General features: G+C 39.9%; 2 protein-coding genes across 2 annotated transcripts in view; one reads left to right on the top strand and one right to left on the bottom strand.

Annotated features, from left to right (window-relative positions):
- The first annotated feature begins 77 nt into the window (after positions 1-77).
- On the top strand, positions 78-11,343 carry cstpp1 (centriolar satellite-associated tubulin polyglutamylase complex regulator 1). The gene is made up of 9 exons (XM_033634565.2): positions 78-308; positions 499-601; positions 2,065-2,195; positions 2,479-2,563; positions 3,630-3,715; positions 4,889-5,096; positions 7,071-7,180; positions 8,442-8,505; positions 9,032-11,343. The coding sequence occupies exons 1-9, from the start codon at positions 227-229 to the stop codon at positions 9,198-9,200; spliced, it is 1,038 nt and encodes a 345-aa protein (XP_033490456.2). The 5' UTR covers positions 78-226; the 3' UTR covers positions 9,201-11,343.
- A 5,032-nt stretch (positions 11,344-16,375) lies between these two features.
- LOC117262338 (C-Jun-amino-terminal kinase-interacting protein 1) overlaps positions 16,376-24,502 on the bottom strand; it is a 46,322-nt gene continuing 38,195 nt past the window's right edge. Inside the window, exons 9-12 of the mRNA XM_033635238.2 lie at positions 21,887-21,997; positions 21,537-21,607; positions 20,846-20,944; positions 16,376-18,098 (exon numbers count right to left, since the gene is read on the bottom strand). Of these exons, the coding sequence (XP_033491129.1) occupies positions 18,026-18,098; positions 20,846-20,944; positions 21,537-21,607; positions 21,887-21,997 (354 nt within the window). The 3' untranslated portion in view covers positions 16,376-18,025. The remainder of the gene's footprint in view (positions 18,099-20,845; positions 20,945-21,536; positions 21,608-21,886; positions 21,998-24,502) is intronic.

The raw sequence follows: 24,502 nt of genomic DNA, 5'->3' as shown, positions 1-24,502 counted from the left end.
GTCTATGTGGGCAATAGGAACCTTTGTGTGCTGTGTTGTTCAGGGGGATGCAATTAGTGTAACTCACAACATCCTGCTGTTTCTATGGAAGCCCACCATGTTGATATCAGGACACCGATAGCTTGCAAAATTCCATGGCTACTGAAATTAAGTGTATTAAACTGAAATTGTACATAGCTAGCTATACACTCCGTCGATAATAGCTTCATATATCTCAAGTTTATTAATGTTAATTTCAGCCTTATCCCCTGAAAGGACGAGCAGAATGAACCGCTTTAATTCCACCGTCCCAGATGACGAGTACCTCGGTACGTTCTGTGTTAGCTGTGCGCTGCTAACAGTTGGGCTCTTTAGCTAACTCCTCTTTGTGTGTATATTCTCATTTAACAGTTGTGAGCTCTCTAATCGCAGCTCTGTCTCGTCTGTATATCGTCAGTGAATTTAAGGTCTATCTTTGTATCTGTACGTGTGATTCTTGTGTGTTCACTTTTCTTCCAGCGGACAGTAACGTGTTGTTCTACCTGAGTGATGCAGTGACCCAGCTGCTGGAACATAAAGAGGAATACACCCAGTTTGGGGTGATCCGCTACTTTGCTGAATAGTATGTTACACTCAACACACAGTCAGTCACCTACTGTAGCTATACACACAGGGAGGGTTCTTCTAGAGGTCTGTAAAAAAAGTTTGGACAGGGGTTAATGCAGCCATTTTGTAATTATACATCACCACAAAGACAGAAACTGAATATAATGAAAGTGGCTATTCATTATAACTTGGCCAGCCTTTTCATATTGCAAACCAACCCAGAATCTGTCAGTGCCATGCACAGACATTATTTGGGGCTGATGTTCAAGCGGATTAAAGGGCACCCTGCTCATTATGATTAATAAAAAATAAAGTTGCATACAGTAGCACTTCTTTTACTTACTTACATATTTATTCCTATCGATACCCATACAGTCGTGCAGACTGGGGTGTCATTTTGTTTGAACGTTTGAGGGACAAATATTAAGTGGGGAGTCTCGGGGTCCTACCCCAGGAAATTTTGAGCATCATAAACTTAGCTTCCTGCATTCTGCTGAATTTATCTGCATCAATTTATGGTGGAAATGTCTTAATTTATGTAAAGGAAAACACAAAATTCAGGCTGCAGGTGACAAATCAAAATAAAAATACAATAGAATATAAAGTGGCATGCAAAAGTTTGGGCACCCCTGGTCAAAATGTTGTTTACTGTGATTAGTTAAGTAAGTAGAAGATGATTTGATCTCCAAAAGGCCTGTAGTTAAAGATGATACATGCTTTTCAACATATTAAGCAAAATTAGTGTTTTATTTTTGTTTTGTACAGTTTTAGGGTGGAAAAAAAGACATGGAGACAAGGTTTGTGCACCCCAAGACATTTCAGCTTTCAGACAACTTTTACCAGAGTCTCAGACCATAATAAGCTTGTTAGGGCTCTGGCTTGTTCACAAATACCATTATGAAAGGCCGGGTGATGCAAATTTCATGTCATTTTATGCAAGACTAGCTTCCTTGTTGTTAAGCTTAATGGTGGGTTATTGCCTAAATTAGGCTGGGCGTATAAAGTTTTTAAACCCATCACTTAACCTAATACTGTTTTGCATTTGCCTGTTGGCAAAATGTAGATGAACCTAACTCACTCTAATCACTGTATTCCTACATAAAACCTTGCTCAGCAGCTTATGTATAACTTGACCTATATACTTACTTGCAGTGGTTAAATGTGAACAATCTGATTTGTGCAAATATCAGTCTTAAATTTGGTTAAAATGATCTTGAAAAGGTCTTTAAAAGCATTACATTTAAGTGGCTGACACATGTAGACAGTCTGTGAATATACGTTATGTACCAAATGTAATCCAAACAGTGAGGAGTCTCCACAAAACTAGATCACATTCCTGTCTCACAAGACAGACTGTTGTCCTAGCTGCGAGAGTTGGGGGATGTAAATACAATGTAATGCATCATGTGTGTGTAATTTTTAACAAAGTGATTACCCAAATTTTGCTTCTTTTTGTCATTTGTCTCTGTGTGTTTGTAGTTTTAGCAGTGTAAAAAACAGTAACCACGTGCTCTTCAGAGAGTATAACTACATTAAGGCCACTCCTCATAACAGAGCCTCCTTCATCAGAGTCTTCTGGAGATGCTACAGACAGATTGGCAAGAGTGGAGGTGAGAGTGAGCAGGAAACGTTTCTGCTTTCATTGAAGTTAGATTGTTTAAGTCATTAAATAATTGCCTCTTTCTCTATATAAGGCTAGGGTAATGTTATGACATAAGACTTGTATTCAAAGTTATCACGGACTGTTAAGTGAATTAAAAATAGGAAATACAGTAGTGTTCACAGCCTGCTTAGCCAGAGTGGTGGATTTGACTGTCTTTAACATTGAAATCAGTGCTTCACTGTTTTATAATCTGTAACTGACATGAGTTTTATTCTCTTGTTGTCTTCCAGACTTACTGTCCATGCTGGAGTACAGGTCGCTGCTGCAGTTAATGTGTCCAGACTTCCCTTTGGAGCTGGTGCAGAGTGCAGCCAGGTCAGTGCATGGGCACGCCTCAGACAACACACCATACTTAGTCTCTTCTCTACATGTTTACTATTCCATTAAACTCTTTTGACCAGGATTTCTTTGTGCTGTAGTTTAACACTCCAAAGAGGTTACACCTTTGTTTGTGTGGTTACCATGACTTCAACATGCATGCTGTGAGGATACGCCTGTTCAGTTTACTCTGATGATGAGTTTGAGTTAGATACTGTAGAGCAAATAGGACGGTCATTTTAGTAGTGTTAAAGTACACTGCAGTAAGTATCATGTAGTTATATTGTGTAGACTGTACATGACAGTGCTGTATGTTAAAACAGACATATAATCTTTCAGTCATGTGCAGAATCTTCTCTCCTCAAGCCCTTCACACATATTTTAGAATGTATTTTCATGTTGCACTACTCACATTTTTTGGTCTAAGATGCATACTGTTTTTTCTTTGACATGTGTTACTTCTAGGATATGTCCCTCAGTGACCAGTTTACTGTCCAGACAGTAGTACAAGAGACAAATAATCTGTGAAATAAGATCATGTCCCTCTGCCTTCTCCTAGTGCTCCAAATGGCATTTGCAAATGTCCACTGCATGTGAAAGAAACAACCAAACAGAGCTGAGGAGTCTCTAACGCAGCTGTCAATCATGTCAATCACTGTTCGGGAACGGTAGTCAAACTGTCAAACTAGGCAGCGCTGATCAAATATGAATCAAGATTCTGTTACTGCATTTCCTGTTTCTCACCTAAACTGTTTTCAGTGACATATTTTAGTGCCTGTTGAGCTGTAAAATAAGAAAGTTTGTGACGCCATGTTAGAATCAGTCAAGCCAAAACGAAGCACCGCCCACCAACTGGAGCAAATCATCTCATGGATTCTCATGGATTTTTGCAAATACCATCAGAGACACTACAAGGAGGCAGAGGAACATGATTTATTTAACAGACTATCTGTCTCATGCACTACTGTCAGGATACAGTGACAGTTTGAGCCAACTATAATTTTAATTGGTTGACAGAAGAGCAGTGTAAACTGATGTCATGTGCTCTCTCCTTGTCCTGTAGAATAGTTCTGATGGACGACGCCATAGATTGCCTGATGTCTTTCTCTGATTTCCTTTATGCCCTCCAGCTGCAGTTCTACTACCAAGGTACAACAGAAACTACTGTTGAATATTGGCTATTTATAGCATGTCCTGTTATACACATATTTCACTCACTTTGGCTGTGACCCGTCTCCAAACTATCCAAAATGCTGCTGCTCGGCTTTTAACCCGTAGCAATAAGAGGGCTCATATCACTCCAATCCTGTCCTCCTTGCACTGGCTTCCAGTAGAATTCCAAATCAACTTGTGATGTATGCTCCTGCATACATCACAGACCTCCTTCAACCTTACACTCCTTGTCGCACTCTAAAATCCTCGGATCAGCTCCTACTGTCAGTTCCACGTACTCGTTTCGTCACTCGTGGAGACCGAGCTTTCCAAGCGGTTGCTCCCAAACTTTGGAATGCCCTCCCCTTTTCGTTGCGATCCGCAGCGTCATGTGACACTTTTAAAAAACAACTGAAAACACTGCTCTTTAGCCAGGCCTTTGGTTAACTAACTCCTTTTACCCCATCAATCTCTTACTATCTTTCTATTCTATTTTACTATTTTGTTTTATTTACATTTTGCACTTTGCAGACACCTTGTCTTTTGCCTTGCTTTGTTTTTAATGCTTTGTTTTGTGCTTTGTTTTTAATGTTGTGTTATATTGTTGTACTTGCTTTGTCTACTGGAAAGCACTTTGTGATCTAGTATCTGTGAAAGGTGCTATATAAATAAACTTTACTTACTTACTTACTTACTTACCTTTATTAACATGGGCGTGTTAATGATTTGCATCTGTTTATAATTATTTCTCAACAGAATCACATTTAAACAGTTTGAATTTGATTCGCTACAGTAAGAGATGTGTTACATGAATTTTTCATACGTCTGACCTTTATCGTTTTCATCATTGTTTGTTGTTTCGCCTAGTCTGGGGTAAAGCTCTTAGATTGTAGATTAAATAGTTTAAGGATGAGAAGTTGCGCTCTCCTTTAAAGAAAGAGGAAAAGCTTGTACACCACACTTGAATGATTCTCATGTTCAGATATCTGATATGAAAGTAATAACAGAAACCGCCAATAGTGAGCAAGGAATCATCTATCAGATGTAATATCTTATTTTTATCTATTTTCTAATTTATGATGAAAGTATAATCCCATATCCAAAAAAGCTGCATCAAACAGAATTTAACCCCCTGACTTCCAATTGCCCATCATCCCCCTGTGTCTGTAGAGTTCCTGGACAGTGTGTTGGTGATCTACCAGGATCTGTTAGCAGGGAAGAGTCCTAACACTGTCATCGTCCCCACGTCCACGTCCATCGAGCAGCTCCCCTCTGTGGCTGCAGAGGAGAATGACACAGAGGAGCTGCAGCACGACGGAGTTGATCCATCCACTCTGGCTCAGTGTATAGACGCCTTCTGTGACAGGTTCAAACGCAGGTAAAACACACACACACACACACACACACACACACACACACAGTGTAGTCCTCACTCACTGGGACCAGGCACCCTTTAAGGATTTGTTTTGTACTGTACAGTATACACAAGAAAAGATATGACTACCAGAACATGGAATGCCAGAGAGGGCAAAAACATATGATACTGACATGTGAGGACACACATTGCCAGCAACAAATTGACAACAATCTATTAACTTCTTGTCAATACGTTGTTGACATGTGAAAATTTGCCATGTTAATAGCGTATTAAAAACATGTTGACATTAACATGGCCTCTGCGGTAAAACACTCTAACTTTTTGTCTATGTGTTACTGTATAGGTCATTTACACATAATGTTGTGCTATGTGTACACCTTTCCATTTTAAACAGTGTCCTCATTTTCCATTGGCTGTTGCGCGCACACACACACACACACACACACACACACACACACGGTGGAAACAATACCAGTCCCTCTGTCACAGCTTGTAATAAAAAACCTAAGTATTTACCTCATGTAGCATGTAACACTGTGAATACTATTTAATGAACGCTGCATGCACATACAGTACAGTTTGTCAAGTTCCCAGTGACACTAGGTGCTACTTTTCTACTAATCACATGGTTTGATCCCCTCATGTCCACATGTCAAAGTGTTAACCTGTGATTGTATTTATAACATTAGTCGTGTGAATAATGCAGACATGAGTGTTGGTCCTGGCTGATATCTTGTATCACACATCCGTAACAGCCAGCTGTTCTCTGTGCTCCTAATAATGTCATAAATACAACAGCAGATAGCAGCTGTAGTTATGTCCACAACGTAATCTGTGGGTGTGGTGGCAATGTTGGCAGTAGTGGTTGGTTCTCTTCTTACGACAGCAGGCTCAGCGCTGGCAGGGAGTGTGGGGATGTATGCACTAGCAGAGGCGGTGTCACCCACAACCTTCTGCTCCTGCTTCTCCCAAATTGGATGTGCTAGTTGTGGAAGTGGGGGAGGAAGAATTGTATTTATGTAATAAAGTCTTGAGTTGTTTTGTCAGTGGAACTGTGATCGATTAATCAAAATACATAAACACAGGTGAAAAAAGGAAACATCATTTTTACAAATTCATACACAAGCTAATATCTACATGTGAGTGGTATGGCTTTCTATTTTACTCCATAAAATGTACACAAATAGATCTATTTACCTCTTTTTACTGTTGTCTGTGTCTGAAGATTTTTCAGACAAGACAGGCAATGAAAGGCAGACATCCCAGCTTGCATACCATCTGCAATATCAGTGCGTCGTCATTTCCTAACCGTGTCAGAGAGACCCTGTCTCTTTCAATTGCCTTATAAATCTCAGTAAACACCACACAGATCATTAGTCACTCCACTAAATTAAAAGCATAGTTTTATACCACATCAGAGTCTTTTAGAATGACAGTGTACAAGTGATGATGCCACTCTGAGAGGCCTGTGGCTGTCATTTATCCCTCCATATACTGTAATGAAAAATAGCAGTGTGCACAACTCCAAAAATGTTAGACAGTATAAAAAAGGTGAATGGTACTGGCAAAGATCAAAAACAGATAGAACTTCAGCACTCATAGTAGAATTCATTTATTTGATATGGGCAAAAACATATAGACACGGACACGTTTCAGCCAAAGAGCCATCATCAGTGTGACACATAGAGTATTAAATGAATAAACTTATGAGTGCCGGTGTTCTATCTGTTTTTCTCTCCCTGTGGAAATGGTTTGCTTCCAAGTGGTAGATCGCAGGGCTGGTGTCTCTCAGACACATACGCTGATTCAGAGAGCCAGCCTGCTCAAGGTCAGCACAAATACAAGTATGACATTCCCTCAGGCGCCAGCAGCACTCATCTATGCAGCAGCTGAAAACAAACAGGAGAAGTGTTGTTGAACACTGATATGTTGTCCTGTGTGTGTTTTAGCTGACTTTTTTGTGTCTGTGTGTAGTCATCCTCCCAGGTCCTGTATGAGGGAAGCACTGGAACAGACCAACAAAGTCTCTTACTACAGCTTCCTAATGAGCCTGGCTAAACATGAGACCATCAACCAAACTATTGGTAGGTACAACATTACATATTACCATGCTAACATTGCTACTGCTACTACACACAAAAGGTTGTTGAATTTAAACACGTTGCAGAGTGTACAATTGTATGATGTGTGTGTAAGTGTATGCAGTTTGCTTTACTATAATGTCCACTTCTGTACGGATTTCAGACATGACTTATACACAGTAGCCCCTTTTCCACCAACATTTCCAGGAACCTTTATCACCAGGAATTTATTTACCTGGGTAAAATAATTCCTGGTAATCTGTGTGGTTTGCGTTTCCATCGCACCTCAAAGTTCCGGATAATTTATTCAAATTAGCGTGATGACGTAGATGATCCAGCATTTTGCCCATATGCCTCCCTGCAGCTAGGCAATTAAGGTGCTTTAAAGAGGACCTATTATGCTCATTTTCAGGTTCATACTTGTCTTTAAGGTTTCTACTAGAACACGTTTACATGATTTATTGTTTAAAGAACACTTTATTTTCTCATACTGTCTGTGCTCCCGGAAAAGCCCGGTCTGCTCTGATTAGTCTGCGTTTTTGGGTCTGTTGGATCTAAGCATCTCTGCACCATCATTGTAGCTCAGGAATGAGAATGGCGATTAGTGGCATTTTCTACTGTCAAAATCACCAGTAAAAGCTACTAAACACATCCAGCCATGTTCCAGCAGGAATCTGATCTGAAATCAGGGAGATATTAACAACATCAACGACCAAACTTGCATGTTCACCTGTTGTAATCATGTAGCTTCATGTAGTGTAGGCTATGCAGTGTAAACACCTGCAGTAGCGTGACTCGAGCAGATGGCCATATAAAGAGATGCAGCATACTATGGCGTCATACAGTAGAGTCGGGTGCAGGTTCAGGTTACCGTTTTTGTACCTGTAGGTGGATTTGGTTTGCAGATGAAAGTACAAAGCATCCATTGACACAGTTTCAGAAACTGCAAGCAACATCAGGATAAAACGTGACAAGACCATACTGGTAAAAGTGCTCCAGTGCTACTCAGAACTTTAAATATGTAATAAATACTTATAGAAACCCTAAATTACAAAAGAAAACCGGAAATAAAAACAATCTAAAAACTGTAAACAGATAATAAATACAGGCTCCAAAATGATGATTTTGTACATTTTTTCTACAGCTTGTTTACCAGATTGATGGCAGCTGGAACAAAGCAGTTTATATAGTGCTTGGTTTTATACCTTGAGAGTAAAAACCTCTGTCTCTGTTTTAACCTGCTGTTTCATCCCTCTTTCTGCAGGAGCGTTACCCAGCAAGGCAGAGTTGCTCATTGACCCAGAAATGGACCAGGAACTGGACAAACTGTAAGAACACACATGCACATGCACATGCACACACACACATTAACATAATGCATTCCCTAGCCCGTTACCCTCACCTTAAACACCACAGCTAAATGCCTAACCCTGACCCCAACCCTAAACCTTACTATAAACTGAACCTTAATCCAAGTCTTAAACCTCAAACAGGCCATTAAAGTAGTGTGGACTGGCCAAAATGTTCTCACTTTCCAAAACTGTCCTCCCTCTGTTTGTCAAAAACATGTTTCGGTCCTCACTATGTAGCAATTCTGGGTACACACACACACACACACACACACACACACACACACCTGTATCAACAACACAGACAGTACACTGTATACTGTGCAGGATGACTGTATTGTAACAAGCAAAACATTTTAAAACATCTTTCTTTTTTTTCCTTTTGCTGTTTCCTCATTTTGTCATCCTTTATATCTTTCCTTTGTTTGGACTTTACTTTCTGTCCATTCTGCTTTCTTTTTTCTTTTCTTAATCATTATCTCTGTCCTTGTCCCATGCTGTCCAGAATTGCCCAGATCTCAGTGAGTCCTGGCAGCAACAGCAGTGGCAGTGCAGTGGGGGGGCTGAAGGAGGTGCAGAGGAAGGCATCCCCCAGGAGGAACATCCACCACAGGAGGAAGATGGAGGTGGAGAGTGATGGTTCCACAGAGGAGACCGACTCCTCTGAAAACTGACCTCGAACCTTTGACCAGCCTGTGACCACGTCACCTTCCATCTGAAGTCCAAAACACACTGTGGCTATATGGTACATGTCAAAACTTTCTTGCCCATTACTATACAAACCCACACTAGTGATGGATAGGCGCACAACGGTGCAAAAGAACATTCCACCTCACAACAGAATATGCTATTGTCTTTGTTTTGTCCAGCACTGATGTCTTAACAAGCAGTGCATGATCAAGTGAACTGACAGTCTACATCAGAATACCCTTCTTTTAATGCTACACATTGTTCTTCCTGTGCCGTGTAGTCCTAATAATGTGTAAGTCCCATGTTTGCATGTGGTCATGTGACATGCTACTGCTCTGTTACTGCAGGGTGTTTTGAGTTTTACTGTAATCTGACCGAACAAAATGTTTGCATTAGTTAACAATAATTATTTTTATTTTGCTAGTGATGAGTAATATAACCAAGTAATATATATATATATATTTACATATATAATAACAGTAACACTCCAGTTAATACTCAAAGACAAGTACTTAAGATTTTCCCAGAAATTCTCTTGTTGTCATGTAGGAGAAGCCTCTGAAACAGCATTTATACCATACCATCACAAAACACTACTACTCCTCACTAAAAGTTCACCTAATGAAGTAGTTTAAGGTACTGTAGGGTAAACTGCTCCTATTAAGCAAAACAAGGCAAGTTTCATTGCTGCTTTTACAGAGTGACTGGAATAAAAGATCGTAACCTCTGTCATGTTGGAGATGGAATTATTGACTGTAAATGCTTGAATTTTCATAAAAACCTTCGCTTGATGGCAGCACACCAACCTTACTTATTAGCTTTTCATCACATGCAGCGGGTGAATGTACAGAAGTCCTGCTGCTCTAAATCTTTCCCTTTTTAAAGGGTGGCCACAACACTGGACATCAAAGATGTAGTTGGAAATTTTTATGAAAGAAAAAAAAACTTTGTCATATTTGCTGAAACTGTAACAATATCCACACAGCAGGACATGAAACAGAAAGTCTGTAAAAAAAATAATGTTCCTCGTCCTGCCTTCTCCCAGTACTTCTAATGATATTTGCAAAAGCCCACTGCAGGCCAAGGAGTCTCCAAGGCAGCTGTCTGTCATGCCAGTCACTGCTAGTGAATGCGGTCAAAGTAGGCATCGCTGATCTAGTCTCTATATACAGACTCTACATTCAGTGAATGTAGAGTCTGTAGGCAAACCCCGGAGACCTTGCCTCCAGACGAAGAGCGGAAGAGCCCTGGTTTCCGGTTGTAGGCTGTTTGTAGTCCGCGTGATATTGACCAATCACGTTTGAGCCGGCTGCAGCTGTTGCCAGGTTAAACGCTCCGTGCGGTGAACTAACGAGGCGGAACATAATTGGCATCACTGCAAATTCTGAATCCATCGCAATGGTTCAGCATATTTACTTATATATAAACGGAAGTCGGAAACGGAAATTTGCCTCCTCTGCCCAAATCAAACCGGAATGCCAAAAAATCGGGGGTCTGCCCCCAGAGGCTGTATCGCCGTCTGCCGGAAGTCAGACGCCGAATATAGCCGATGGGTTCCGAGAATGTCGTTGATCAAATATGAATCAAGATTCTATTACTGCATTGCCTGTTTCTCTCCGTCCATGTTTTCAGAAACATATTAGTGTACTGTTTAGCTGTAAAATGAGAAAGATTGCAAGTTTGGATTCTTGCAAATGCAATTAGAAGCGCTACAATGATTTTTTTTTTTTTTCCACAGATAATCTGTCTCATGTACTACTGTGTAGCTATAATGACAGTTTCAGCAATATGACAAACTCATTTATATAAAGGTTACCAACTACAGCTTTAATGCTATAAGTTTCTCGATGAAAGTAAAGTGTATTATAAGTCTTACCTGACTGCAATAGCAGATGTTTGTTCTATGTGGTTCTCAGTCTGTGCATGTGAAAGAACATGGATTCTTCTGCCTGTTAAGAGCCTCCACAGCAAACAGCTCAAGCATGAACTGAATTGACAGTGCATATTTATTTTATGACTTTTTTACGGGTTAAAAGAATGATATAAAGTGTAATATGTGAATGTGATATGACACAAATGAATATCCTCACACTGTGAATAATAAAAATGTAACTGTGAAACCTGAAATGGACAATTTCCTTTGGTCACTGCTACTGACATCTGACAGATATTTACTGGTGCTGAATGTGGTCTTTGTGTGAGTTGGGGAACACACAAGAAACGAGTAAAACTAGAATTACAGCCTCACAGATGTATGCTTCTGCAAACGCATTTAGGTTGCTTGTACAGTTTACATCCATGTCTGTGAAAACATGGATGCTTCTCACACATCTTTGCGCCGGCAGCACAGAAGATCTATACAGTCAGAACAGGTTCAAGGTAGACACCCAAGATTAGTGTCAGCAATTAAGTGTCTGAAGCAATGTCTCCCCGTCTGTTTCTGAGATGTGACGTTGAATAATGGCCAGTAAAGTGTTTTATGTAGAACATTATGTTATGGCTAAAAACATGTTTTGTAAGGTCACAGTGACCTTCGATCACCAAATTCAAACCATTTCATTCTTGAGACAAAGTAGGCGTTTGTGCCAAATTTAAGCATACTCCTTCAATGGCCCCTTAGGAAATCACATTCACAAGAATGAGATGGGTGCTAGGTCACAGTGACCTTGACCTTTGACCACCAAAATCAAATCAATTCATCACTTAGTGGACGTTTGTGCAAAATTTGAAGAAATTCTCTCAAATGGTTCTTGACATATCACATGCACGTGAAAGGGACGGACAGATACACAACTTGAAAAACATAATGCTTTTGGCCAAGGCTATCGCCGGCCCAGAGGCTTAAAAAGTATGGTCAAAAGATTGATGCAAAATTGAGTCCAAGAAGTCCTCACTCTGCTCTACCTCCTGAGCCACAGCTGGTTACGCCACTGTTACAACCATTCCAGTGTGCAGAGACTGAAATTTCTTTGGCTCTTCCACTGACTATTAGCATGGAATTGATTGTCATTAAATTAGCATGTAATCTAGTTTATGAAAGCCTTGCAACCATCCCAGTATCAGCTAGGTTTTTACCTCATGTAACCTAGTCCGACTGCTAGCACAGATTATAATGATATAATGTTGTTGTAGTTTGTTTCTGATTGGAGGAATTCAAGGTGTTACAACCTTCCCATATTTGAACTGTTCCTTGTATCCCCTTTATGACAAAAAAAAATCTTTGAAAAAAGTAAGAGTTGCTACAACTGCCGTGACTCATGGCAGCCTTCCAATGTAGTCGTAATATGGCAGGTCTAAAATAGCTAGCTGTAAATCAAATCCTGTTAAGAATCATTCATTAAAATGTGGTAAACTTATATTCTATAAAGAAGGTCCTTTGCTTCCTACTAAAAAAACCATGTATTTTATGTGCAGTTGTAAATGTGATTTATTGACAAGAAAAACCACCATCATTATCACCAGTCTGTGAATCTTCTGTGTGTCTTCATTTTATAACATCGATATCATGCGGTGTTACACCCAGGTTTTGGTCAAACCAACAGCATACAATAATAACTCCTATACAAACATACATACATACAGTATCTATACAGGATATATCTATATTGATGAGTCATGTACAGTAGATCCCCATGGTGTTAGAATCACGATAGTGGAATACACAGAAAGGACACTTTCTGGTGGATCAGAACAACTTCCTGTGGTGCACCTCAGATGGCTGGCATGGAAATGAGCATGTGGCGGATAGTGTACTGCATGAGGGTTTTTAAATAGGTCTTTCCTTTCCTCAAAGTTGTCTTTGATTTTCATTCACTTCAGGGCGCTCCTGTACAGTGGTGCCCCCAGAACTTTTCCAGAGGGATGGCCAAATGGGGCCACTGAAAATCTTGGGGTAGTACACCAAAACTAAAAGCTATAACTGAATTTCAGGTATTCGAATATGCTGTTTAAGTATAAGAAGGAAAGAATCGCCAAGTGATATAGGCTACTTTGATTTCTTATTATATTGTTAATATTACTAATTATCTGATGTGCATAGACTTATACTGGTACAGTTAACATTTTGATTTTCCATAACAGTCCTGTTTTAATGTGTTTCTGTAAATATTAGGCGATTAACTGTTCTTCAAATAGGCTGGTTGTCTTTTTCCCTAAAAAGACAAATATACAGCTTTACTTTGAAGGAGTACATTGATTGTATGGAGCAAAACATTTACAGAGAACAAGCCTTATCAAGTTTAGGGGAGACTCCAAGGTATCCATAGAACCCATTTTTATTCAAAGAGGTGAGATTTCAAGGGACACTCTTTAAAAATGGTCACGCCAGGTGTTGCCTCGCCAAAATTTAGCCTAAATTTGGAGCATTATTTAGCCCTCTTTCAGACAAGCCAGCATAATATGGTTCATACTAATGGATGCCTTAGGTTGTTTAGTTTCACAAGTAACCACTAACATCATGCTAGCTTAAAAAATGAGTGTGCCAAAGCCTCTTAAAGAGAGTAATGTAGGCTTTCAATTATTTTCACCTAGGGGTTGGGTAGCAGTTGTATTAGGGCGGCCATGGCCCCCATTGGCTTCCCCCTTGGGAGTGCGCTTATGTTTTGGCAAGGTAAAATTTCTGATGCATGAGTAAATTATTATTTTCATACCGTTGAAAAATTAGTAACAATTAAGACAATGGCTATCTGAAAGGCAAGGAAGGGGAACTTTTTGTCTAATGTAAAGGGTTTGCTGATACACGTTTTGCCGACCAATATCAATATTTTCAGACAGAAGCTGCATGACTTAGATGATGATGTTAAAGTACCTTTAACTATTTTCAATCCCAAGTTTAGCATTTTGTCCTCCATTTTATCCTCCCCGGGCTACAAAAGCAGCAAGATCATGGGACAAAACTTCTCAGTTAAGACTATTATTACTGCTGCTAATTTAAATCCTGATAATGAATTATATTCACACATAGTTGTGTGAAATCACACCAAAATTTTGCATTACATCTTTTCCCATAGAAAACAGGTGTAATATTGAGCAGTTTTATAGTAAATGTGGCCTAATACTTAAGCTCTCTTGAGTCCCAGTAACATTATTTAACATTCCATGGCAGCCATCTTAGGTGTACCAAGTCATATCCAGCTATCCATCTGAATGAAACTGGCTGTTGTACATATTTAGATTCTGTGATTGGAGACATCTGAAGTCAACAGTAAATACATAGGACAGTCATCATCACTACACCAGAGAAAAAAAATAGGCACTGTTTTTCCAACACAAAACATTTCAGGCTTCATTTCCACTGACTTTATGTGCTCAAATCTGTTTACAACACATAGTATGTATAGAGTGGTGCAGGAATAATCCTTAGTCACAGACATTAGTCAGCATTTTTATACTTCCTGTTTTCTCATCTTGAAGTCAATGGGTTCTTTAAATGGGTTTTTTGGTTAGATGTCTGAAATAAGGTCTGTCAACACAAGCTTAAGAGACTGAAATGTTTTGTTCAATGTCATAAAACACATCAAGTGTCTTAAAAAAAGTGGTTGCTGACAAGTGGCTTATTGAGATTACAGAGCATGATTGCGCCAAACACAGCTTTACAGCCTTATTGTAGGGGCAATGTTGAAGTCATGCGACCACAGTGTAGTTCATTTATAGCCTAACGTTAACTTTTTACTTCTAGCAATTGCATTTACACCTGAAAAATAATAGACTGGTGTTCATTTGTGAAGATTATCTTGTTAAACAAAACATGTAAGTATCATAAACTTTTGTTGCCATAGTGATTATTTTCTGCAGTAATTCTAAATCCAATGGAAAAATCCCATTGGCTTTTTGTAGAGGGAACAGAAGTGATGTTAACATGCAGGTTGGCCTACACATAAACATCATCCCTGCAGCGCTCTATTGTAAATTCCAAGACCAAATGTTCACATCCTGGATCTTAAAGCTGCATTAACTGATTGTTTAGGCCACTTGGGAGCAGCAGGACAAGCTGAAAACACAACACTGACATACTATAAAAGCTGTCATGGCTAGCATGTTAGCAAATATTTGTCTCCTTACATATCTGACAGACACAGAGCAGCATTAGCATTATTATGAATCATGTCACAGATTACCTGATAAATATAATTCACTCTCTTTTCAGCCCTATTTTGGTCTCCGCAAACTCCTAATATATCAGGCTCTTTAGCTGCTAAAGGCTCCATTATGTGTGCCTGCAAGTTGCTAACTTTGTCTGTCTGCTATTCGATACTGGGCCAGTAGTGTGCAGTGGGTTTTAAAAGCCTTTTAGCTGCCTGCTGCTTCTAGAGATAAGGTTGATGGGAACACAGATTGTACACTAGGTGGAAAGAGGCTGAAAATCTTCATAGGGCAGAGGCTAACTGCATTGCTGGGTAATAATTCTTTGTGAGTTCATTACTATGAGTGACTCCTTTTATATTGCACATAGTCATTTGATCCAGTGTTGTAAAATATGTTGATTGGTGCAGCTTTAAGCCTGGGGCTAATCTTCAAATGGCTGCAAAAACATGGAAGAACAGCATGGAAATGAGTTCTCCTTATTTGGATAACCAAATCAGATCGTGGGTCAGATAGTGAGGGGAAATCTCAAAATGCTGAGTTCAGTATTTCCCTTTTAAATATGTCTACACTAAAAAAAAATCTTTATGAGAATTCACTATTTCCATGCTGGCTTGACCCCAACTTTGGTCCTAGATTTGAGCAGGCAATGCAAAAGAAGTCTGAGCTGAAAGTAATATGGACGGACATGGACATGACTGCACAGTGATCCACTGTCCCAACATCTTTGTTCTTTTGCACACATACTAAATTGCACAGCGTCATTTGGGCCATGTTATTACACAGAGTTAAAGGAAAAATGTGTCATTGTTCAACCAGAGAAACCCTGCATGACGGGTTTGTAGTTGGAACCACATTTGGAAGAAAAAAAACATCAAGCAGCACAAAGAGAAATTAGGCACCTTAACAGCATCTCCAAAGGTCTTCAGCAGTAGATTGTCAAGTCTTGGGGTTATAAGATGCAGAATTATATATCTATTCTTTTCTTTTTGGAATCATTGGTGTGCCCTTATCTGTGCAAAGAAACAAGCAGGTTTGTTTGTTTATCATATGTGTCCACAAAGGACTGCCTTTAAACTGTTGGGGGAATTTTTTGCTAATAAGAAGCTCTTCTTTCTTCTAGAGTTGACAATGAAGCTAATTTAAAGACAGAAAATTTACCTTATTTTAATGAACATGCAGTCTTGCTTAGATTCTCATATTTTAAATGTGTGCTTGTGGGTAGCAAAGCTGCCTTCCAGGCAGTTGAACTGGGTTTGGGTCTCGGACGATGAATGCGGTGACATCTGTAAACTTGAAATGCTTGTCTCACCTGACACTGAAGTTCAAGCTCAAGTGGCAAATCTCAAGAAAATATCTGGAACTGGAATTCTAGTTTGTTGACTTGAACATCCAGAAGCTACTTGTTAACCCAAGTAAACACACTGCTCATGATCACTAACATGGCAGATGCTCAACATTTCATTTTGGTCAAGAGAACGAATGTTCAGTAAGAGAGTTGCACTTCTCCATTGCACTCCCACCTAATGGTTTAGACTGGTGCAACAGCAGCCCAGGCTCATAGAAATATATATATATGGTGGCAACAAAGTATGAGCAAGACATCATTTGGTGGTGGGAATGAAATGTGGGGGTGGATGGGTCAAACAAACATGGACTTTCAACCAGGAGACCACTGTTTGTGTCCTGTGTGAAACCAAAAGTCAGTAGTTACATGACTTCACATACTTAAAATAACTACGCAAAGTAGGTAAATTTATCTCATCTAGTCAGTTTAACAAAAACTACGATCCTTTCATAAACTCAACCAATTATTTTTTTGTTCTCTAAATGTAACCAAACTATGATCTAGACTTCTGACTAAATTTGTACTTTAGTCAACATACTGATCATAGATTTTCCAAAGATTTCAGAATGAGACTTCTACTTGAGTGAGACTTAGTTACACATGTTAACAAATAGACCAGATTAGAAAAAAGGTAAGGAACACATTCCATTTCTCTGTAGGAATAATTTCCATAATGTTATCAAACAGGTACAGTAACAATCTGAGTCAAAGTGGCAAAACAAGCATTTTTAGTCGAAATAAATTGACAGTGCATAATTGCCCACAGGCTAGAGATTGCAGCTTGTTTCATCGCTGTGGCTGCAGCGCTTTTGCTCAGTGCTTGATCAAGTTCAAAAGTTGTTGTCTCCACAATCCACTCTGGCAGAAAAAATGGGAGACTACGGTCCAAACTGAAAAATACCAAAGTTTCCTATTAATCTATTGCTAAAACTGTCACTGATTAATTATTATTTGGTTCTGCAGTGGCTGCATGTTCACAAATTGATGATATAAATATTCTGTCATTCAAGTAACTCCATAGTCCTGAAGGCTGTCTATATGGTTTACATCCAATATCAATGTGTCATTCCATATAAGTAATTTTATCCCATAAAATATATCAGTCTCATATATTTGTATTTGAATTTGGGCAGGTTAATGTTACATTTGTCCTCAGTGTATGGAACATCTCATGTGATCCTATCCATCCATTGAGGTATTTATATTGTGACATGGCTAAAGGAAGGAAAAGCTCGCTGTATCACTGGATGCAGGTAAGAAAAGAAATCCACCATGCAAGTACTCTGACGAAGATAAATCAGTGGTCCAGTTTGCTGTGTAAGACCGGGCTTACATGCACATAGTGAGTATTCAGTACATAGTGTGGACAGGGGAGAGGTGTTATTCAATGAAGATGTCTTCAGTGGGACAGGAGTAGCCAATGTGCTCCTTGTAATACTGCTTGAATGCCCTCCTGTGGGAAAAGAGATTTAGAAAATTAAAGGACATACAAACAATAATGAAGCAGAACAGATGATAGGACATGTTTGTTTAGTTGACTTCTCATCTACCAGTAACAATTTTGATTGCCCAATCTTGTATACCTATCAAGCAACAGCCTCCAGGACTTAAAAATGAAGCCAATGCGGAAGTGCCAAACACTGCAGTTCTTCTAATGTCCACTTAAGGCTGGCTCCAAGAGAGAGTCAATCCCTACAAAACCCCATGTTAAAATGCCCAACTTTACTGCAGAAATAAACATGTTTACAGCCTGGTACAAGAAACGATTTTGGCCTCTTTAGCTAATTTCCCTGTTCATGACAGCTATATGGGGGGCAATTGTTTTTATGACCTCACCTGTTTACATTTACAAGGCTTAATGTTACGCTTAAGGGTGCGGCTGCTTTGAGTGGGTGCCATCTGTAGACATGGTGTAACTCTAAATACACAGAGTATAGGCGCAGCCGTAGCTGTCGCTATTTCAGTGTGTTTTCAGTTCATGGAAGCTAACAGTAAAGTTTTGGTTGTTTGGTTGTACTTAAAAACAATTTAAGGAGTCAGATACTACTAGGTACCTGTTGTTTTAATGGTTTTTCACTAGCAAAAATAGCATTAGCATTATCATAGTCAAACATGGCTGCATATGCACCATGCTAACTAAGATAGCAACTAGTGTTAGGGTTAGCTCCACCCACTTATTCAAATATGGTCACATCAGGCTCCAAAAATCCAATCCATTTTGGCCAGTATGCCAAACTCAAAGCATCAAAATGGTTATCCACAAACTGATGGCTGATGCCATGGTGGCTACAGTCCAGTATCTACAAGAGACATGGCCAAAGAATATGAGGATGTCACTTTGGTACAGAGCAAGATAAAAAAAAGTAAGAAAAGTAGTTATAATGCAGAATGTTGCAGAGTGCACAGTTTTATGTTGTTAAAAACATTATATAATCTTTTTATTTTCACTAATGCATTAAAATGTGAGCAACATTTTAATGCTACAACTGGTCAAGATTGATTAAATTACTTTTTATACTGTTGTGTTATCATGTTTATATTTTTACCAGGTAATAAGTGGATCATTTTGTGTGTAAAAAGTAACTATAGCTTTTAAATAAGTGTAGCCAAGTGGAGTAAAGCACTGTGGAGCAAGAACAGTATTTTCCTCTTAAGTGTAATGGAGTGGAAGTATAAAGCAGCCAACAATGGAGATACTTTAATAAAGGTCAGGTGCTTTTAAATTGTACTTACTGCTGTGGTTGGTAACTTTTATAAAAACAACTTTTTTCATATTTGCTTAAACTGCCACCATAATCACACAGCACTAAATAGACAGATAATCTGTGACAAAATCATACTCCTCTCCCTATGCTTTTGCCTTGTAGCATTTACTGCATGTAAATGAAAACAACCAATCAGAGACGCAATTCATGGCTCGTGAACTAGGCAGTGCTGAATAAATATGAATCAAGATTCTGTCACTGCATTGCCTTTTTCTCCCCTCAAATGTTTTTTAAAACATTTTTATTGTACTGTTTAGCTGTAAAATCAGAAGGTTTCGAGTTTAGATTCATGCAAAACTTATTAGAGGAGGAACCTTTTGTTTTCACAGATTTAACAGTTAATCTGTCTCATGTACTACTAAATGGATGTAATGGCAGTTTCAGCAATATGACAGTTACTTTTATCAAAGTTACCAACATTCTCTGGTGAGCTGTTTAGCTGTAAAACGAGAAAGTTAATGACCCGGTTGCCATGTTGAAAACAGTAAAGCTAAAAACAAGCATCACCCACCAACTGAAGCAAATTTTCTTATTTTACAGCTTAAACAGTGCACTAAATTATGCTTCTGAAAACATTTGAGGTAAGAAATAGGTAATGCAGTGACAGAATCTTTAGGAATGCATTATAATATTGGCACATCATTTTATTATTTTGGCCAATATCAGCTTTAAAATGAAGGAATAAGCCAACATGCTTTTTCTTTTTTCTTTTTTTGTACAATGAATGAATATACACACTGAAAAGTATTGCATTTCACGTCTCCATCTGCAGTGGGCCATCACGATAAGAGAATGCAAGAATAATATGATGTTAATTCCACTACAGAAGAGACTTGGTGATCACTAAAATTAGGTGGTGAAAAAGTGGATATATCCGTATCTGTATCTGTTAGTTAGTTGTTACACATCTGCATATCAGATAGCAGCAAAAAGTCCAGTGTCGTGCATCCCTAAGAATCTTGATTCACACTTGATCAGTGCTGCCTAGTTTAAATGTTTGACCGAAGTTAACAAACAGTGATTGATAAGACCGACAGTTTTGTTGGAGACTCCTCTGCTCTGATTGGCTTCTGTGAGCCATAGATTCTAGCAAAAGCTATTAAAAGTGGTAGGAAGAAGAGGAGGGGCATGGTTTTTCCACAGATTATCTGCCTCGTGTACTTCTTTAAGTACCGTAAAATTTGGTGTATCCCTGTTTGAGACCTTAAAAAATAGACTGCGACTTATATGCCAGTGCAACTTATATTCCGAGTTTTACGGTATACAATGATAGTTTCAGCAATTGTCGCTTTAAGCTATCCTTAGGAGTATTTGAGTAATCAGTTACTTTCCACCACTGGTACTCAGCAGATATCTACTTGTAAAAGTCAGAAATTATGTATAAAACATACAACAGAACAGAACAGAGAATAGAAAACAATACAATAGGTCTTACCCTACAGACTCAGCCAAAGGATGTAATGTTGTCTCTGACATCATGACATGACAGGCAAAGCGCTGTTGGTCAGGGTGTTTGGTGATGAGACCAAAATACCTGCAATGCAAAATTCTCCATTACTCAGGAACCATATAGTTCACAGGTTGATTTACAAGTATTAGTTGAAGCTAAGCTGCTGTAGTAATCAAAGCACAAGCTCAAAGTGACAGCTCACGCCAAAATCCAAAATACATATCATTCCTCTTACCTGTAGCGCTATTTATCAATCTAAATAGTTTTGGTGTGAGCTGCAGACCTTGTAAGCAGTTTCATGTAGGCACTATTTTCTTTCGCCAAAACTGCACCTGCCAACCGTATCACAGCTCAGCTGAGGAGGACGCCATTATTGGTTATATCTCGCCATATTATAAACACAATCCTCTCATCCATGAGTAGATGCAAGCTTCCTTCTGTATGGTGATACAGTTGGTGGGTGTAATCCACTCTGGATTGATAAATAGCCCCACAGGTAAGAGGAAAAATTTGTATTTTTGATTTTGGGGTGAACTGTCCCTTTAAATGTGTGAGCTTTACATCATCATTGAAATTTAAAGGAAATTCAAAGACTAGGTACAGTTTAATATCGAAATTTCTCCTGCAAGTGTGGGAATTGATGAGATCAGATAATCCCTTAAGTGCTCCAACTCACTTGCTGTGTTTTGGATGACAGCCACAGAATGAGATGTTCTTCAACTGGAAGAAATGGAAACACTGGTCCCCCTGACAGAGACAGAGACACAGAGAGAAATGTAACATTTCAGTAACTGAGGTCCAAAATTTCCACCTGGAATATTTATCCAAACTGGAAGAGTAGTTGAAATCCCCATTACTGTTTCTGAGTAGCTTGTAGTTACTGTTGGTTGCCACTTCAGAGTGCCAGCACCTAACTATAGCAAAGTCTCCAACATCATTTTCCAACATCATAATCAGCTGGTTTTAAAAATGTGTGACACCCAGGAAGGATGGAATGCATTTATGTAGATACAGAAGTGCACGTACCCTATGAGCAGACTGACACTGGTCTTGGACGCTGATCTTCACACCCTTCACACTGACCTCCAGCACACAGGGTGACGGAGGCTGACCTGCTAACCGCCTGTTACACGCCACCTGTTAGCATAAATCATCAATAAATCAGTCAATGAACATACAGTACCTGACTACAAGCAGCCAGCTGTTTTTTAGGCACCAAACATGGGTGTTTCTTAGCAATAGTGCCATGAAAAGCGGCTGTTAGAGTGTGTTACTAACCCCAACATGATCTTTCCCCAAACTAAACCTAACCACACATTAACCACAGCACTGTTGAAATGTAAAGAACATAAAGTTTCAACATATCCATCACTTAATGATGTATAAATGTAATTTAATTTACAAAATGAATAAATAAATTGTGGTAAATTAGTCCCTCTGGAAATAGTCAAGAATAAATAATCAATAACTCAAATGTCCTTCTAAAGTCTGACTAGTCTGCCCTTTTCATTTTGTCACCTGCTTTAGTCCTTATCAGTGCATTTTAAATAACGCAATTTATTAAGTGAACCACATTAGTGTAGAGGCCCTGGTTGCATGTTTTTTCCTACAGATTTATATTGCAGTGACTAACATAACTCCAGTGAATCTGAATAAATGAGAACATATAATTTGGTGATTGCAATTCTTACATCTAATAGTTTGTAATTGTGTTTTGCAGGCTTAGCAGCTTAGCAAGAAATGAGTTATTCACCTGCTCATGTTCAGAACCCTACTTATGTTCCCACAACTTTCACCACAGCAATCACTAAAGTCCAATCTTTTTTTCACAAAGTGAGGCAACATGCTGCAAAGTCAAAGTAAAACATGAGGTGAAAGGAGAGAACGCTAGAGAGAAGCTAAAGTGTTTTGTAATGTTCTTAATAAGGATTTGGACCCAGTGAGGGATTTAGAGGAAATATAGTGATTATAGCTGCAACAGGTACAGCTCTCCACTTGTATAACACACTGGACTGGAGCCAGTTAAAAGGTCAGTTCACCCAAATCTCAGATAGTTTTGGTTTTATTTGTCTTGGCTTTAAGAATTCTGAATTTAAGAATTCTTAATAGCCCAGGCAATTAACACAAGCTAACAGACACTGGCCTGACAGTTGTTATGGTTGAAATGTTAACAGTTGCCTGTTTACACATTGAGCTGAGACGACGCAACTTTATCATTTCAGAGTTGTGTTTGTGTCTCACAGAAGTTAGTCCAGTGGTCACTCTCCCTTCAGCTTGTGGTTTTAATATGAAAAATGTCTGTCTATTTAGCTCATAAATGCTCTAAAACGGTCACCTGTTCACTAGTGCAATGAGCTAAAAGAGGCTTGGTTCTGATTTTCTGTGGTTTTGTTTGTGGGTTTCTGTTAGTGACCCATTTCATTCATTTTTCATGCATTTGTTTCATTAATAATAATAAAGAATATTATGAACAGTGTTCTGAACCCGAGTGGTGTGCAGTTATTGGACTTCTGTGCGGGTCGCAGTTTGGCCATTTCTAACACCATGTTCGAGCATAAGGATGTCCATCGGTGCACGTGGCACCAGGACAGCCTAGGTCGCAGGTCAATGATTGACTTTGTAGTCGTATCATTTGACCTGCGACCATATGTTCTGGACACTCGGGTGAAGAGAGGAGCAGAGCTGTCAACTGATCACCACCTGGTGGTGAGTTGGATCAGGTGGCAGGAGAGGACGCCGCGCAGACCTGGCAGGCCCAAACGAGCAGTGAGGGTCTGCTGGGAACGCCTGGCGGAAGAACCTGTCAAGATGATCTTCAACTCCCACCTCCGGGAGAGCTTCGACCGTGTCCTGAGGGCAGAGGGGGACATTGAGTCCGAATGGGCCTTGTTCCGCTCTGCCATTGTCGAGGCGGCTGTAGCGAGCTGTGGCCGCAAGGCTGCGGGGGCCAGTCGCGGCGGTAAACCCCGAACCCGCTGGTGGACACCAGAGGTGAGAGGAGCCGTCAGGCTGAAGAAGGAGGCCTACAGGGCATGGTTGGTCTGTGGGTCTCCAGAAGCAGCTGACGGGTACCGGCGGGCCAAGCGGAGTGCAGCAGCGGCAGTCGCGGAGGCAAAAACTTCTCAGGGGGGGAAGGCGGCAACTTGCTCACATTGTTTACAGTGGGGGCAGGGAGCTGCTGACTGGGGACATTGTCGGGCGGTGGAAGGAATACTTTGAGGAGCTCCTCAATCCCACCAACACGTATTCCAGTGAGGAAACAGAGCTGGGGGTCTCGGGGGCGGTTCGTCCAATTTCTGGGGCAGAAGTCGCCGAGGTAGTGAAGGAACTACGCGGCGGCGGAGCCCCGGGGTGGACGAGATTCGCCCTGGATATCTCAAGGCTCTGGATGTTGTAGGGCTGTCCTGGCAGACACGCCTCTGCAACATTGTGTGGACATTGGGGGCAGTGCCTCTGGAGTCGCAGACCGGGGTGGTGGTCCCCATCTTCAACAAAGGGGACCAGAGGGTGTGTTCCAACTACAGGGGGATCACACTCCTCAGCCTACCCGGTAAGGTCTACGCCAGGGTGCTGGAGAAGAGGGTCCGGTTGATAGTTGAACCTCGGATTGAGGAAGAAAAATGTGGATTTCATCACGGACCA

Source organism: Epinephelus lanceolatus, chromosome 5 (assembly GCF_041903045.1).
Source record: "Epinephelus lanceolatus isolate andai-2023 chromosome 5, ASM4190304v1, whole genome shotgun sequence".
NCBI classification, from domain to species: Eukaryota; Metazoa; Chordata; class Actinopteri; order Perciformes; family Serranidae; genus Epinephelus; species Epinephelus lanceolatus.
This window is presented reverse-complemented; position numbering and strand designations above follow the sequence as displayed.

Excerpts from the sequence above, each read along its gene's own strand:
- cstpp1 (XM_033634565.2), top strand. The coding sequence starts at position 227 with ATGTTAATTTCAGCCTTATCCCCTGAAAGGACGAGCAGAATGAACCGC. Across the intron at positions 5,097-7,070 it reads TGTGACAGGTTCAAACGCAG|TCATCCTCCCAGGTCCTGTA; the intron begins GTAAAACACACA and ends GTCTGTGTGTAG. Across the intron at positions 7,181-8,441 it reads GACCATCAACCAAACTATTG|GAGCGTTACCCAGCAAGGCA; the intron begins GTAGGTACAACA and ends CTCTTTCTGCAG.